General features: G+C 42.5%; 1 protein-coding gene across 5 annotated transcripts in view; it reads right to left on the bottom strand.

Moving 5' to 3' along the window:
* tmprss2 (transmembrane serine protease 2) overlaps positions 1-15,353 on the bottom strand; it is a 36,699-nt gene extending 21,346 nt beyond the window's left edge. The window contains exons 1-7 of one of the 5 annotated variants that reach the window (XM_077547491.1): positions 15,180-15,351; positions 14,895-14,998; positions 14,616-14,802; positions 12,838-12,930; positions 12,351-12,467; positions 12,133-12,262; positions 11,526-11,642 (exon numbers count right to left, since the gene is read on the bottom strand). In XM_077547491.1, the coding sequence (XP_077403617.1) occupies positions 11,526-11,642; positions 12,133-12,262; positions 12,351-12,467; positions 12,838-12,930; positions 14,616-14,802; positions 14,895-14,909 (659 nt within the window). In that variant the 5' untranslated portion in view covers positions 14,910-14,998; positions 15,180-15,351. Of the gene's footprint in view, positions 1-11,525; positions 11,643-12,132; positions 12,263-12,350; positions 12,468-12,837; positions 12,931-14,615; positions 14,803-14,894; positions 14,999-15,179 lie in introns of all 5 variants that reach the window. The other 4 variants (XM_077547494.1, XM_077547495.1, XM_077547492.1 and 1 more) reach the window with 4 other exon arrangements.
* Between the last annotated feature and the right edge of the window lie 674 nt (positions 15,354-16,027).

Genomic DNA, 16,027 nt, shown 5'->3' with positions numbered 1-16,027 from the left:
TGAAACAGGCATAGCCAAGGTCCAAGATCAAAATAACTGGTGTAATTAGTTATTTTAGACCTTGGAGAATGGGAATAACATCAGTTTGCATATGTTTGGTGATAAAGGTCAAATTTGAAGAGGTCTAATGTTACCCGCTACGGCAAAAGGGTCCGCATGTCGGCAACCTGAGTTTTGAGCTAGACACAAAAATTTTGATTTTGAGATTTCTCCACAAATAGCTTCCTTGAGGTTTCTTTTTTCATTTCCCAGCAGCACAAACATAAAAATTGGAATGGAAGTGTATGAAAATAAGCAATTATTAGAACAAGTGCATCTTTAGCCAATGTGTTTTTAGATGACTTTAGCAAGCAACGTGTCTAAGAAACCTGGGTCACTTCACAAATGATTTATATAAATGGACATAGCAACCAAAAAAAGGTCGAAATACAGCATAATGTGACCATTCAGCACAAAAGTGAAAAGAAGGACGTACGTCATAACAGCGACATCCTACTTTGGAGCAGAAGCGAATGTTGCCATCAGGCCGGAAAACGTGGGTTGTAATTCAAACAGAGATCATCTTCAATTCCGGGAACTCTTTCCTAATAAATCTATTTCTACTTTAAATTCAAATGTATGCATTCATACGCCAAACAATGTCCAAGCAGCCAATACCAGCCAAGCGGATAGACAGGCTGTCTCTCTGCTCTGGTGTCACTGACAGCGAGTCGGGATAAGTGCATTTAAGGCGAGGCCAGGCAACACAAGTTTATTTGTATGGCACATTTCATACACAAGCCAACTCAATGTGCTTTTCACAAGGAAAGACAACACCTAGAAGCATCAACAAACACTGCAGTTAAGAATATTCAGAAGTAAAGCAGATAATACAAAAGTAGCTTACAAATTTTACAAATCGCTTCGGCTTCTTCTTCATCGATCTCATTTATGATTTATTTGAACACGCAATAGATTACAAAATCCATGTAATCTATCACCATGCTTACTTCAAACTCTGGGTTCCACTAATTGACACAAGTTTGCTGATCTTAGAGCCCTGTTTGTATTCAATCAACATTTCTTGGCTATATCCAAACCATTCAGTGATTTACAGACCAGTAGCAGAATTTAGAAATCTATACTACAGCTGACTGGGAGCCAGTGTAAAGGCTTAAGGACTGTAGTTAAATGTTCTGATCTGTAGGTTTTGGTCAGAACCCAAACTGCAGTGTTCTGAATGAGCTGCAATTGTTTGATGTTCTTTCTGAGTCCAGTCAGAAGACCATTACAATAATCGAGTCGGCGAGAACCAATTACCTCTTAAATGTTCGTTCTAAATCTCTGTTTGGATTACAAACCTGTCCGGACCAAAGAAGACATTCACTATCTACTAAGGTAGGTCGGATGTCGTTATGACGTGGGTCTTCTGTTCAACTTCGTGTTGCAGGGTGACAGTCACAATTATGGTGTATTTCGACCTTTTTTGGTTGCTATACTGAGGCAGGTGAATGGTTCCCGTGGGAGCTCCTGCTAGCTTAAGTCTGCTATAAACATGGTTAAGAGGCACTTGTTACTAGGGATGCACCTGAATGAAATATTTTGGCCGAAACAGCAAACCGAAAAGGAGAAATGCTTGGCCGAAAACCCAAACGCTGAAAAAAAATTATGCAATTTTTTTATTATCATTGCATTTATTATAATTAATTAAAATTATAATATTATTAGAAAATATTTAGGCCTAATTAGCACGGCATTTTAAAAAAGCACAATATAGATTGAAATGCGTCCACACCACAGACAACAGATGTCAGTAAGGTGGGGGCTTTAGGACCCAGATGCGGGAAGGCAGAGGTGCAGTCCCAAAAAGAGGTTTTAATTTCTAATCAAAAAGAACAAAATAAACATGAAGCTAAACATGACAAAACAACTTAGGCAAAACTAACAACATGACATGGATCCTGATAAGGCACAAAGGTCAGCGTGACGTGGCGAAAGACTTACGACAGTGGCAACAGCAAAAATGAACCGACACAGACAGGGGGGAGACAACCGACTAAATACACCAACACTAATGACATGACAAGACAAACCTGGCTGAGGGCACTGATTGGATGACACATGAGGGTAATGGGGAAAGGTGGACACAATCAGGGTTGACACCGACACCACACGAGGAAGGGCAAGTGACCAGAAACGAGAGGAGTCAGACTTTTCACAATAAAACAGGAAATGACAAGACAAGGGGAAAACATGACAGGGAGTAAACAAGACTGAAAATAAACATGACAGAACCCCTCCGTCGAGGGACGGCTTCCATGGGCCTGACGCCGCCATGGAAGAAGCGAAGAGACCCCGCACGAGAGCGGCCGAAGCCAGGAGGCCCGGGGCTGCAGAGGCGAGGACGCCCGGGGTCCTGAGGCTGCCGTGGAGGCGCGAGGACTTGAGGCTGCAGAGGCGAGGACGCCCGGGGTCCTGAGGCTGCCGTGGAGGCGCGAGGACTTGAGGCTGCCGTGGAGGTGGCCAACGAGGCGAGAGGACTTGAGGCTGCCGTGGAGGCGGCCGACGAGGCGCGAAGACTTGAGGCTGCCGTGGAGGCGGCCGACGAGGCGCGAAGACTTGAGGCTGCCGTGGAGGCGGCCGACGAGGCGCGAAGACTTGAGGCTGCCGCGGAGCCGGCACGGGGACCGGGAGCTGCCGCGGAGCCGGCACGGGGACCGGGGGCTGCCGCGGAGCCGGCACGGGGACCGGGGGCTGCCGCGTAGCCGGGACGTGGACCCGGGGCTGCCGCGGAGCCGGGACGGGGACCCGGGGCTGCCGCGGAGCCGGGACGGGGACCCGGGGCTGCCGCGGAGCACCCGGGGCTGCCGCGAAGCCGGGACGGGAACCCGGGGCTGCCGCGGAGCCGGGACGGGAACCCGGGGCTGCGTCGGCAGACGTGGCTCGGAGACCCGAGGCTCCGACGGCCGACGTGGCTCGGAGACCCGAGGCTCCGACGGCCGACGTGGCTCGGAGACCCGAGGCTCCGACGGCTGCCGTGGTTCGGGGACTTTGGACATCGGCTGACGTGGTTCGGGGACTTTGGACATCGGCTGACGTGGTTCGGGGACTTTGGACATCGGCTGATGTGGTTCGGGGACTTTGGACATCGGCTGACGTGGTTCGGGGACTTTGGACTTCGGCTGACGTGGTTCGGGGACTTTGGACTTCGGCTGACGTGGTTCGGGGACTTTGGACTTCGGCTGACGTGGTTCGAGGACTTGGAGCTGCCGCGGAGCCGACACGGAGACCTGGGGCTGCGGCGGCAGACGTGCCTCGGGGAGTTGCGGCTGGCGACTCCGAGCGCCACCATCTGAAGCCCAACGGCGCCCAACTCCCTCAATCAAAGTGGACAGCAGGTCCATTTGGGCGGCCATGGCGTGCTGGAGCTCCTCCTGACGCGACAGGCGCGCCTCCTGATTCCCCATCATGGCTTTCAGCGCTCCCGCTGGGTCCTTCTTTGGTCGGTTCATTCTGTCAGTAAGGTGGGGGCTTTAGGACCCAGATGCGGGAAGCAAGGAGGCAGAGGTGCAGTCCCAAAAAGAGGTTTTAATTTCTAATCTAAAAGAACAAAATAAACTGAACTAACAAAACATGAAGCTAAACATGACAAAACAACTTAGGCAAAACTAACAACATGACATGGATCCTGATAAGGCACAAAGGTCAGCGTGACGTGGCGAAAGACTTACGACAGTGGCAACAGCAAAAATGAACCGACACAGACAGGGGGGAGACAACCGACTAAATACATCAACACTAACGACATGACAAGACACACCTGGCTCAGGGCACTGATTGGATGACACATGAGGGTAATGGGGAAAGGTGGACACAATCAGGGTTGACACAGACACCACATGAGGAAGGGCAAGTGACCAGAAACGAGAGGAGTCAGACTTTTCACAATAAAACAGGAAATGACAAGACAAGGGGAAAACATGACAGGGAGTAAACAAGACTGAAAATAAACATGACAACAGAGACATGTTGGCGAATGGTACATTAAACACCAAACGCGGGGTGAGCAACTGAGCATTTTCTGTCGGTGCAATTGCCCTTTATAGTCAATGTACAATACTTGGCCCTGGCGGGCACGGATGCGTGCGATGCGGATGAAGCATTTATAGGCTATTTGTAGCGGGACACAGTGCAGCGCACTTAAAATTGGCACATTAACATATTCACCACCGTTTAAATATAAATAACTTTTTTCGCACCAGCTAATCGGCTTTGGGAACGGCCTGCAAAGTCACACACAGCATTCTGTACAGATCTGTAGTCACCCGGAGATAGTGGTGCCAAGTGTTTACTTGTTTAAAACTGTTGATAGCAATGGTGCTAACATTATCTAAAGTATTTAGCACGGCCACCAGAATGCAAGTGAAAAAGTGGAAGCCCTCAGGGAGGCTCTCTGCAGAAGAAAGAGTGGCTCACCTGTAGTGCAGTACTTGGCAGCGCTCTCTTTTTTGACATAGCTTACCAAGCGACCCTCTCCTTCTCCGGTGTGCACAATGAAGCTGCCGGTACTCACAAACGGCAGCGAGCAGCAACGCGGACACTCACTCCCGTGTTTTGTGTTTGATTCAAACAGACACTTGCTTGCAGCGTTTTTGTTGTTGTTTTTTTTGCTTGCGTCACCACAACATTCTCTTTCAGCCATATTCTTTCGGCTTGAATTTTATTTCAGCCGAATGCCGAAAATACAAATTTTTGCCATTTTCTGCCGAATATTTTCGGTGTCCGAATATTCGGGGCATCACTACTTGTTGTTATTGTTGGAGAAATGTCAATCGACATTTTTGTCGATGTATATTTGTCACTCTCAAAAACGTCTCTGACATGCAAACAGTTGACGGAGCGGGTCGCATAATGACCAGCAACGTAACATAAGTTAAGTTCATTTGGCCAGGTGACAACTCATTGTTGCTAACGTGAGTAAAAGTGAAGTAATTGATAGTATTATGCTAACATTAATGTCTACACGTCATTATGTAACTGCTGACTGCATTTTTCAGAGCTTATTGAAATATTTCTCAAAGAAGAGAAAAAATTATCAAGATGATGCTGATCATGTAGCATTTGCCATTTAGTGACTCAAATGCTGATAGATTTAAAAAAATATTCACACTTGGTTAACTAACGCTCATGTTTTATGCAATCATATAAGGCAAATGACATTAGACGGGGAGCAATGGGACAAAATGAAGGAGCAGTGCAAGATGGTGCAGGAGTAACAGATAAGAATATAGGAGCGAAACCAGCAGGGAAACACAGGCAATCAGGCTGGGACCCCAAATGGGTTGAGAATTTTATTTTTTTTAATGAATTGGGTACAGGCGCTCCCCTACTTACGAACGAGTTACGTTCCGAGCGATCGTTCGTAAGGTGAATTTGTTCGTAAGTTGCTTCAGTGCTATATTTTGTATTATAATTTATGTTTAAAGAGAATACGTACAGTACTGTACTACGTATGTTAGAGAGAGAGAGCGACAGACACACACAGTATGTACATGTACGTAATAAGATAAATAAAATGAAGTTTAACTTACTTTTGGAAGATGTACTCGATGCTTAAGGAGAGGAGGAGGAGGAAGAGGAGGATTTTATATCATGAGAGGTTCTTCGTCGTCGCTGGAATGGGCTTCAAAAGTTACTTCCTCCTCCGTAACTTCAATGTAGGAAGAAGTTGAGGGTCGCGGAGAAGAAGATGAGGGTTGATGAGTATCTTCCTTGGAGGATTTACTAGAAGCTGGCTGAAAGAAGCGATCTAACTACGATTGCACAGTTTTCTTCTTTTTTTCATCATAAATGATGCGGTAGCACTGTATGGCATCATTCAATTGATTTGCAACCTTTGTGCAACGTTCAATATTTGGGTCTTGCTGCTCGAAGAGTGCGATGGCTTTATCTATGAGCGACAGGCGTTTCTTCTTCTTCCTCCTCCTCGACACGTTGCTGAGCCTCCAATGCTGGGTGAGCTCTCACAGCGCCAAGCGTCGGTATTAGCGGCGGAAAGAAGCACTACAGTACTCGGAAAAAGGCGCGCAATACTAAATCTAACTTACATCATCTCTTTCCGAACATTTTTTGACATGCGCGCAGACATGTTCGTATGTACCGTTGTTCGTAACTCGAATGTTCGTAAGTAGGGGAGCGTCTGTATAGCATTCATTCAGTAGACTCAAACTACTAGAAACAATTTTAAAATGAAGGTGTAGTAAATTAAGAGAAACAATCTCATTTTTATTTTTAGGTTGTTGACATTTTACTGTTTCAATTTTATTATAACTGTTTTGATTTTAGTTATAGCTGTTTAGATTTAGACATAACTGTATTAACTCACTCAGTAAAGCTTGATGAGTGTACTAATGTGACGAAACGAAAATTAAGATTCTTCCTTCCTCTTATCTGGGAAGAAAATGTGTTAAAAAGGTTTCCTGTGTAAAGCTGTGTTTGATCTGTGGATGTGTCTGTTTAAGTGCTGTTAGAATTTCTGCTCATCAGGTCTAAAGGACTTTGTCTGGTTCTACATCAATGGGCCAGTATCTGGGTTTGAACTAAATGTGCATTGGATGATATGCTGTAAAAGTGTAAAAAGTCTTATCTGCTTCCTTCTGTCGTCATGTGTATTGAACTCAGGACTGGGGGGAAAGGGTGGGGGGGTTAGGAAGTGGGGGCTGTTCCTGTGGGGGGAGCGAAGGAGGCTTTGTAATACTTTTTCAAAATAGTATAAGAATGATGTGAGTCCGCTGAAAGGACACACACTGAGGGAAATCACACTGATTGAGTGTATCTTGGTTGTGTCTAAAAAATTTCTGAAATAAATCCTTCGAAGGAAACCTGATTCACCGATCTCAAGTCTGATTCTGAAAACAACATTACGAACACGCGGAAAACATAAGGATCGTTTTCCAACAAGGTCAAGACTGACTTAAGAAATAGGCGGCAGAGCAATCACTTTGCTACATGTATGATGCTGAGCATCAGTGGGCCACCTATCGGAGAGTTTGCATACAACAGAGCCTTAGAGCTCTTCTTTTAAATAACAAGAAAAATTCATTGCTCTGAGGCAGGGTGCAAGCTGTGCCATTGATTAGGCCATGTACATGTAACGAATATTGCCCGTTACCCTAAATTTTTCCATTTGATTTGCCTTTTTAAACATTTCCCCCTGGGGAATGTGTGTGCGTGTCTTAACTCTGTGTTTTTCAGTTCAAAAAGGACTCTGAGTTTCCCTCCAGCAGGGACTGGATTTCGTTTATAACTCCCAGGAAACGCATATCACAGCTCCGACAGACCTAAAAGCCTGTCTGATAAGCAGTATCCAGACCATCTTTTATGGTCTGGTCTATCCAGAGGATTTAGCTGTGTGTGTTTTTTTGGAAACAATGCCCCTTGGAAGTTATATGGTACAACAGTGCTCTCGAGGGGTCACTATCTGTTATCTTCAAAAATCCTGCCGCTCCTAATTAATCTAAATTCTACATAATTCGGGACATACACGGACATTGTGTACTGGACTGACATCAAGTGACTCCTGTTGTTTATCTTTGTACACAACCTCTATGTCTATCTCAAATGAATGATGTGTGTAATTTATGTAGCCACTTAAGTTTAGCTAATTAGTAAGCTTAGCGGATTCAATAACTTAATAAATGAAGCATCTGGCTTGTCAATTCTGATAAAAAATTATCAAATACTATCCCAAAAGCTTGGTCTCAGTCGACCAAGTCGGCTTCAAGTCGCACGGAAGGGGCGGGACCACATTGTCGGCCCCCTTGGGACACAGTTTAAAAGCCAGCGCGCGAAGGAATCTCGCTCTCTTCCCCTCTCCTTCACCTTGTGAATTGCTCAAGGACTCTCTCTTTCCTGCAAATCTTCCCTCCTCTCTTCATCTCACGTCTGGCCCCAGGAACTCTCTCTTCTCCTCCTGCGCAATCCCCCGCCTGCTCTTCACCTCACGTCTGGCCCCATGAACTTTTCCCGATCATCACGAGAAACGTGGTCGCTGAGGGTGACCACGCGGCTTCTTCCTTTGAGCCCCGGACTTAAGCCACCACGCGCGCCCAAAGCACACATTAAGCAAGGACTCGCAAACACCCTGCGCATCCCCAAGGCACGCGTGTCTGTCCAGCCGTGAGCAGCGCCCACACAAAGACCTGCCGCAACCTCCACGCCGCGTGGGCATCATGGACTAGCAGCCAGAGACTCCCGGGCAGCATTCCAGCTGGACATTGTTGACATTTAACTGTTTCAATTTACATTTTAGCTGTTTCAATTTAGTTTTACATGTGTAGAGTAGAATGTTCATATGTTAACTCAGTCACCAGATGTTTAGGAAAGGATGTGATAAGGATTGCTTTTGATCTCATCTTTCTTTGAAGTCCCCTCTCTGTGCCTGGAACAGAGAAGGGGACCAAAAGGTTCCTGTTTATTTTAGCGGGAGGGGTTGAGCGTTTGAGTGCTCTGCTTCTCAACTCATCCTGCCATAAAAAATGTGTAGGGACCAGAGTCTCTCTACATCAAAGACTCTGGTCAGGAAGGACTGTTTTTTGTAGAGGTTCAAAAGAGAGCATAGGTGGGGCTGATTCTAAAGAACTGTGTATAAAGATGCCACAAGATTGTCACAGGGACACACACTGGGCAGCGATCACCTTTTGCAGTGAGGAGGTTCTTGTGTGTCTTCAAAAGCTTTTGGAATAAAAAACTTGCAAGAAACTTCTTCATCGACCTCATTTATAATTTATTTGAACAACAGAGATGATTACAAAATCCAGGTAATCATTACAACGTGCACCAGCCAAGGACTGGCCACGGCCTCCACGCTGTGCGTGCACCTCGCCACCAACCGGAGACCTGGTGCAGCATTCCAGCATTCAACCAAGGATCGACGCTCGGGTCTCTCTCTCTCATGCGACTGAACCTCTCCCGTGCGACTGAACCAGTCAGTGAGTGCGCTGTCATTGCAATCTGACCATATACTACTGGTGCATCACTTTTATTCAAACATAAAATAATTGACAGGTCAAACGCTTCCATCTTTGTCCCCCATCTACCCTTTTCATCTACCTTTTTTATCTTAGTTAGTTAGGTTGCAAGTTTTCTTTTTATCTTTGATTCACATTTTTATTTCATTTCATTAATAGGTTAGGCTGTGACTTATATATGTCCATCCATCCATCCATTTTCTTGGCCGCTTTTCCTCACTAGGGTCGCGGGGGTGCTGGAGCCTATCCCAGCTGGCTTCGGGCAGTAGGCGGGGTACACCCTGAACTGGTTGCCAGCCAATCGCAGGGCACACAGAGACGAACAACCACACTCACATTCACACCTAGGGACAATTTGGAGTGTTCAATTAACCTGCCATGCATGTTTTTGGAATGTGGGAGGAAACCGGAGTACCCGGTGAAAACCCACGCAAGCACGGGGAGAACATGCAAACTCCACCCAGGAAGGCCGAAGCCCGGACTCGATCTCACGTCCTCTGCACTGGGAGGCGGACGTGCTAACCAGTCAGCCACCGTGCTGCCCAACTTATATATGTGTGTTTACTAAATAAATTTGTTGTCTAGAAATTCCATTTCTGCCGAATCATTTGTGTTTACTGAGTGGATTAGTATTTCTCTTATGAAAGCAAAGAACTCCATGATTAACTCAAGTAGCAACTTCAGATTATGAATACTTGATAATAGGATTTATATTGTTTATTTTGCTCCTACAAACAAGTAAAGTCAACGTGGTGCCCCAGAGGTTGCTGGGGAAATTACAACTCACCTCAGTACCGTCTAAATTTCTCATAAGTCATTACAGCAACCCAAATAATCGCTACATACAGAAATTGTTTTTGTTTTTACTTTTATTTTCCATTGTTGTATTCAACTGCTGAACCATGTCTGTTCTATCATTTTGATCAATTGAATCAAATTCTGTCATGGTAAACGGATTACTTGTGTGTGATTTTAAGTGCAGCATCATTTTGTTGGTTTGTGACAACCTGGTGGATTGTACTTTTTCACTAAAGAAGCAGGCAAATTCATTGCATTTATCTGTTGAGAGGAGTTCTGGCACTTTGATTTGTAGGATTTGTAAGTTTGTCGACCACGGCAAATAGAATGCATGTATTGTTGAGGTTCTTACTAATAATTTCAGAAAAGTGTTGTTGTCTAGCTATTACTAGCTCTGTTAAAATTACAAAGACACTGTACAGGTCAAAATGAATTTGGAGTTTAGTTTTTCTTCACTTCCGCTCTGCTTTTCTGCACTTTGATTTCAATGTCATTATGTTGGTAGCAAACCTCCAAGGTGTTTTAGGTTGGGATGTATTGTAATAGGTTTAATAGGAGAAACAGCATCTGAGATTTTTTTAGGTGAATTCATCCAGAAGTTCATCAACAGTCTCTGCATTGACAGTTGGCGATGCAGCCATTAATTTTATAAACATATTGCTTGGGTTCTCATTGATATATATTGAAGTAAATATTCTGTTTCAATTTAATTATAACTGTTTTGATTTAGTTATAACTATTTAGAATTGGACAAAATTGTTTTGATTTACTTAGTGTAGTTTTGTGTGAGAATTCAAATGTTGTCAGGGAGTGATCTTCTCTTCTCTTTTCACATTACATTCCTATGAGCATGAGGAGGGGGAAAGCAAAAGTGTAAATTAGACCCTTTGTTATACTAACGGCTCCCCAGCCTGTCTCTCTCTGTCTCTTCTGTAAACACCGTCAACTCTTATCTGATTACCTGTGTTCCATCTTGGGACTAAGAGGGGGCAGTTGGTCAACTGTATTGAGATATCATGTGATTCTGGGAGGGACTTTTCTAGGACAAAGGATATTACCCACGAGCGGAGTGAGAAACGACACAGATGAGAAACGAGATGGAGCCGGAAGGCTCCAATCCCATCTGTCCACAAATTTGTGTAATAAATCCTTAAGGAAATATCTCTTTTCACAGATCTCATTGTATGTTTTGTTAATCAACGGCATGAACACGAAAATAGTAAGAATCCTTCATCCAACAATATCTTCTTCTTTTTTTAATAGAGACGGTGGTTGTCTGAACTTGTGGGATTATTTGTACATAAAAAAATACAGAGAAATGATCTGAAATAGCCAGATCTTTCACCTCAACAGATGAATTGTCAACAACCTTAGAGATAACAAGATCAAGAATGTAACCTTAATTGTGTATTGGATCTTTACATGTTGAGAGAGACCAAAAGTGTAGTATAAAATTATTAGTTTTTTTTATTCAACTTGTCAACATGAATGTTGAATTCTCCAGTTATGACCAGATATCATAGCCAGTACAGATTACTTACAGCATTTCTTCAAATACCTCCATGAATTTGCCTTTTTGTTTTGGAGGTCTATGAATGATTACAACAATGATCTTTGGATCACCTTTTACCAAAAGATATTCAATTGAATTAAAGCCACCTAATAAAATTTCAATAGCATTTCTTTCAACTATGACTGAGCATTAGCTAGTTGACGCACCTGTAAGATAGCTGGGAATGTATTAGCGATTTATGGTTGCTGCCAGGCATCAGCTTCATGAATCCTCTTGAGGATAAAGAACTTGCGATTGTTTGGCTGTAGGTTACATAAACCTGCCTATGAACAAAACAAAAAGACACAATTGCTTAGATTGGACAGACTTCAACACAAATACATTTTTTTTCCTAAAGTTTGCAGTTTAGTGGCGCTCGGTCAGGGCTTTTCTTAAGGTGGCAATTTTTGGCTGGCTAACATTTACGTTAGCTAGCTGTGTGGGCTTGTGAGTTGATTACTAGTGAGCCGAGTTGAAAACACACACACAATTAGCAGTCTTGCTACAACACACTGTTGCGTTAAATTGATGGGAGTGGAGTGCACTTTGCATCTCCGAACTTTCACACTATAGTGTACGGACTTCAGAGTGTATTTGTGAATGCGCCCAAAATTACAGCCAAAATTAACTTGCGTAGCATTGTCAAAAGCACAGTAGGAGAAAAACAAACAATAAACATGTAAGGTATTAGTCGAGCTTTATATGTGTTGTATAAAAATTTAAGACTCCACTGAAGAATAGGAAGGAAATGCTGTATAACATAGAGAAGCTCACCTCTTGTAACCCATCTGCTCGCACACAGCTTTCCCAAAATTGTCATCCCAACTGTCACCACATACAGGTATCCACGACTGGCTGTGTGATGAGAAACTCTCCAAGATGAAGTTGTTTCCATGAAGGCGAACTGTTAAATAAAGAGAACATCACTTAGCCAAACAAAACAAAATGTTCCGTTTGTGTGTCCAAGACTGAACGAATTGAATGTTTTTTACAGCAGTTGGACTCATCCTCTCCATCTGAACAGTCTGTGACTCCATCACACCACTGGGAGGTGTATAGACATTTCCCACTATACATGCATGACTTGCCCAGTGCACACTCGTAGTACACTGAAATTAAACACGCAAATAAAGATAAGAGTGCACACAAAATCCCCTGAGAGATACATTACTGTAAAATGCAGTCAATTGAGAGCATATATATGTATTCAGCATCCGCTGTCTGTAAATAAATAAATAAATAATCTGAACTTGTTTCACAAGTTGCTTAAAAGCCATATATAGTCAGGCATTAGTGTGACATAGGTAGAGTTGATTGATGATCTCAAGAATTAGACAGTCAGCAAACTAAAAACTAGCAGTTCTATTTATTTTACTGTAACTTAAACAAATCTAGCAGTTCTATTGATTCCTCACAGCCTGTGATTATTGTCAAGTATAAATTGCAGCTTACAGTCCGAACAGTAATAAACTGACTTACAGAAGTACCACAATAAGAGGGTGAGCGCCGTCAGAACAAGAACAACACATATGGATGCACACAGGATACGTTTCCATGGATACCTCTTTCTTCCTGTGAGGACAAAACAGACATTGAGTTTTAAACATCAGGGGCTTTGGTGAATCACAGTAAATAGTTATATAAAAATGTCAATTGTAAGCCTTTAAAACTATTACATACTGTAGTTTCACCCACACTTCAGTCAAAGCTGCATACAGTCGCTGCAAATGGAGCAGGCAATCAACAGCTGTGCAATGGTAGATCCAAGCTACGAGAATCCCTCCCAAAAACGGAAAAATGGCTCTTCAACTGACAAGTACGACCTCGCTACCACGGACATCTCGGTTAATATGTTGGAGTTCATAAATAAATAAAAAATAGATGGCCTCAGCCTTCTCCGTGCGGAAATCAAGGATTTAAAAGTAAGTTTGGATTATGTTTGCAAACAGGTAAATGACCTCCAAAGAGATCAATATTCTACCAACAATATAAAAAGGCTTTTAAACTTGATATGCATGTCGCAGCGGTACGGCAAAAAGGCAGTTATTATATCGCTGGATGCAGAAAAAGCCTTTGACAAAGTTAACTGGTCCTTCCTCTCTGGTATTATAAATTAACTTGGTTTGGGGGTGTCATTTATCCATTGGGTGTCAGTATTATATAATTTTCCCAAAGCCACAGTCACTCCTGGCTGCCTACTCTTTCCTCTATTACTTGCAATATTCATTGAGCCACTGGCATCACCTCTACGCCAGGATATCAGGATTCAAGGAATTTGCTCTGAGGTAAGAGAACACAAAATGAATTTAAATGATATATTACTTTATTTGGAAGAAGCCGCTACCTCAATAGATAGATAGATAGATAGATAGATAGATAGATAGATAGATAGATAGATAGATAGATAGATAGATAGATAGATAGATAGATAGATAGATAGATAGATATACCACACACTATGATCCCTTCAAAAGTGGCTCATCGCATTTAAAACGCTTACAAACATACTGTACACATTATTTTGCCCCGAAAATTCTGACTTGTAAAAACACAAAACAAACAACAACAACAAAAATAGATACAAAAAGTAATTGCCAATGCCAGAAAGGAGAAAAAAAGATCCACAATTAGATGAATTTGTGACTGCCTAATTGCGAATATGCAGAGGAGTCTGACCAAGGCCACGGGACATTTCTGTTTATTCCACTGAGAGCTTGTTCATTATAGAAGCAATTTTAAAGCTAGACTTGTCTGCTTCGCCTTATTTTAACAATATAAAAAGTATATAGTACTGTAAAGTTGTTTGATTTCTGAACTAAGACAACGTCATAACTATATTGCAGTAGTTGTTTAATGTAGATCAATATAGGGAATATGGTGCAATATTTACAATCATAATAAGAGCTTAAACACGTTGTAAATGTTTTCCAGTAGTTCCAACATAATAACTCAGCAGCTGAGCCTAGTGATTTGTTTAGTCAAGAAAGGTAATGATAATGATAAAATGTTATATTATTGAATATAATGGAGCAAAAAAAATCAGCAGACTTACTACTATTATGGTAGTAATCAATCATAGATTATGAAGTGGGTCAAAGTGGGCCATGACCAAATTTTCCATCACTGAGTAAATAAGCAGTTGTGCCAAGGCAAACCTGACAGAGCTGAATAGCCAACAATATAGCAATATTTCCACTACTACTTTTGTCACTGTTAGACATCATGATAGTGCCAAAAAATATATATTTAGTAACTACCTTTATTTTCTGTATTCTCAAGCGATGTAGGAGGTGTCGTCGTTTGGTGGGTGTTGATAGGTTTGGTAGCGAAGACGACATTGCTCGGAGTTGGTTGAGGGAGGGTAGGATAGATAGCTTGTGGTGCGAATGGTGGTGGTCTACCTTCCTCATGCTGGAAGCCTATGTTATAAGTGGAAGCATTTTCCTGCACAAGAAAACGTCAAAATATTTTATAGTTGTACAGTCACAGATGAAATTAAAGGCCAGTAATAAAAGTTGCTTTTTAAAATGACCTACTTGATTAATATTCATGGTGAAACTGGTCACACGGCTTGTTAATTAAGGACGTCTGGAAATCAACAGTACATAGTATTTAGCCAAGCACGATTTAAATGTAGACTCTGTAGAAAAAAACAAAACCATCAGACAGGTTATTATTTTTTAATTTCACACAATATGTAATACACACATTATTATTATTATTTAAAAAAAAACATTTTTTAACATGAAATGTCTAAGGTTTGTGTTACCCAAGTACACTGGCCTACATATAATAAGCATATTTATCATCTGTGGACATACCTTGCAATCTTAATTTCTCTAGCACTGTTTTTCTGTGTCCTCTCGCTTCGGTTCTGATCCCTTTTCAGCCCAGAGCAAGTAATCAACAGCCATGACCACGCCTTCCTCCTTTTTTTCGCTCTTTTTTTTCTTCTTTTTTACTGTGTGCACAAGCCAGCCTGTTGTTAGTCCCTGGATTCATATGTCTCTTCAAAAATGGCACGAGCAAACAGGCTGAGGCTGGCTATTGATAAACCTAATTCTCTGATTCAGAATGCCAGTGAGATTAAGAGTCAATTTGTTCAGTTTATCAGTTAAAATTCATTCATCCCCACACTTTATATATAAACAGTGTGTGTGTGTGTGTGTGTGTGTGTGTGTACGTGCGTGCGTGCGTGCGTGCGTGCGTGTGTGTGTGTGCGTGCGTGCGTGTGTGTGTGTGTGTGCTAAGACCGACAAATGACCTGACATTTCACCTGGGAAAAGAGAGAGACACAGACAGTGTCGGCCTAATTCAAGACTTGTTTTTTTTTTTTTTTTTAAATGTTAGGGTCTATAAAAACGTTTTTTCCTGTAAAAAAAGAAAAATATGGGCCTACTACTCAGCTAGGACAATTATGCATGAATTCATTTCTAAATATCTTATAAATATGATTTCAGTGTAATCCCCTCGTCTAAGATTTTGTGTATGTGTATGACATCCTACTGGCCGTTTTTTGTTATTGTACTTTCATACACACACACAAACGTACACACAGAGGGGGCGGTGACATGACGTGTAATGTGGGCGTGAGGTACACTGGATCTCGTGCGAACGCCCCAACGTGGGATGCAAACAAACACAACGCAGAACTGCACGGTAAGTAACA

Source organism: Vanacampus margaritifer, chromosome 16 (assembly GCF_051991255.1).
Source record: "Vanacampus margaritifer isolate UIUO_Vmar chromosome 16, RoL_Vmar_1.0, whole genome shotgun sequence".
NCBI classification, from domain to species: Eukaryota; Metazoa; Chordata; class Actinopteri; order Syngnathiformes; family Syngnathidae; genus Vanacampus; species Vanacampus margaritifer.
Note: the sequence above shows the minus strand (reverse complement) of the source record. Positions and strands in the feature narration are given on the sequence as shown.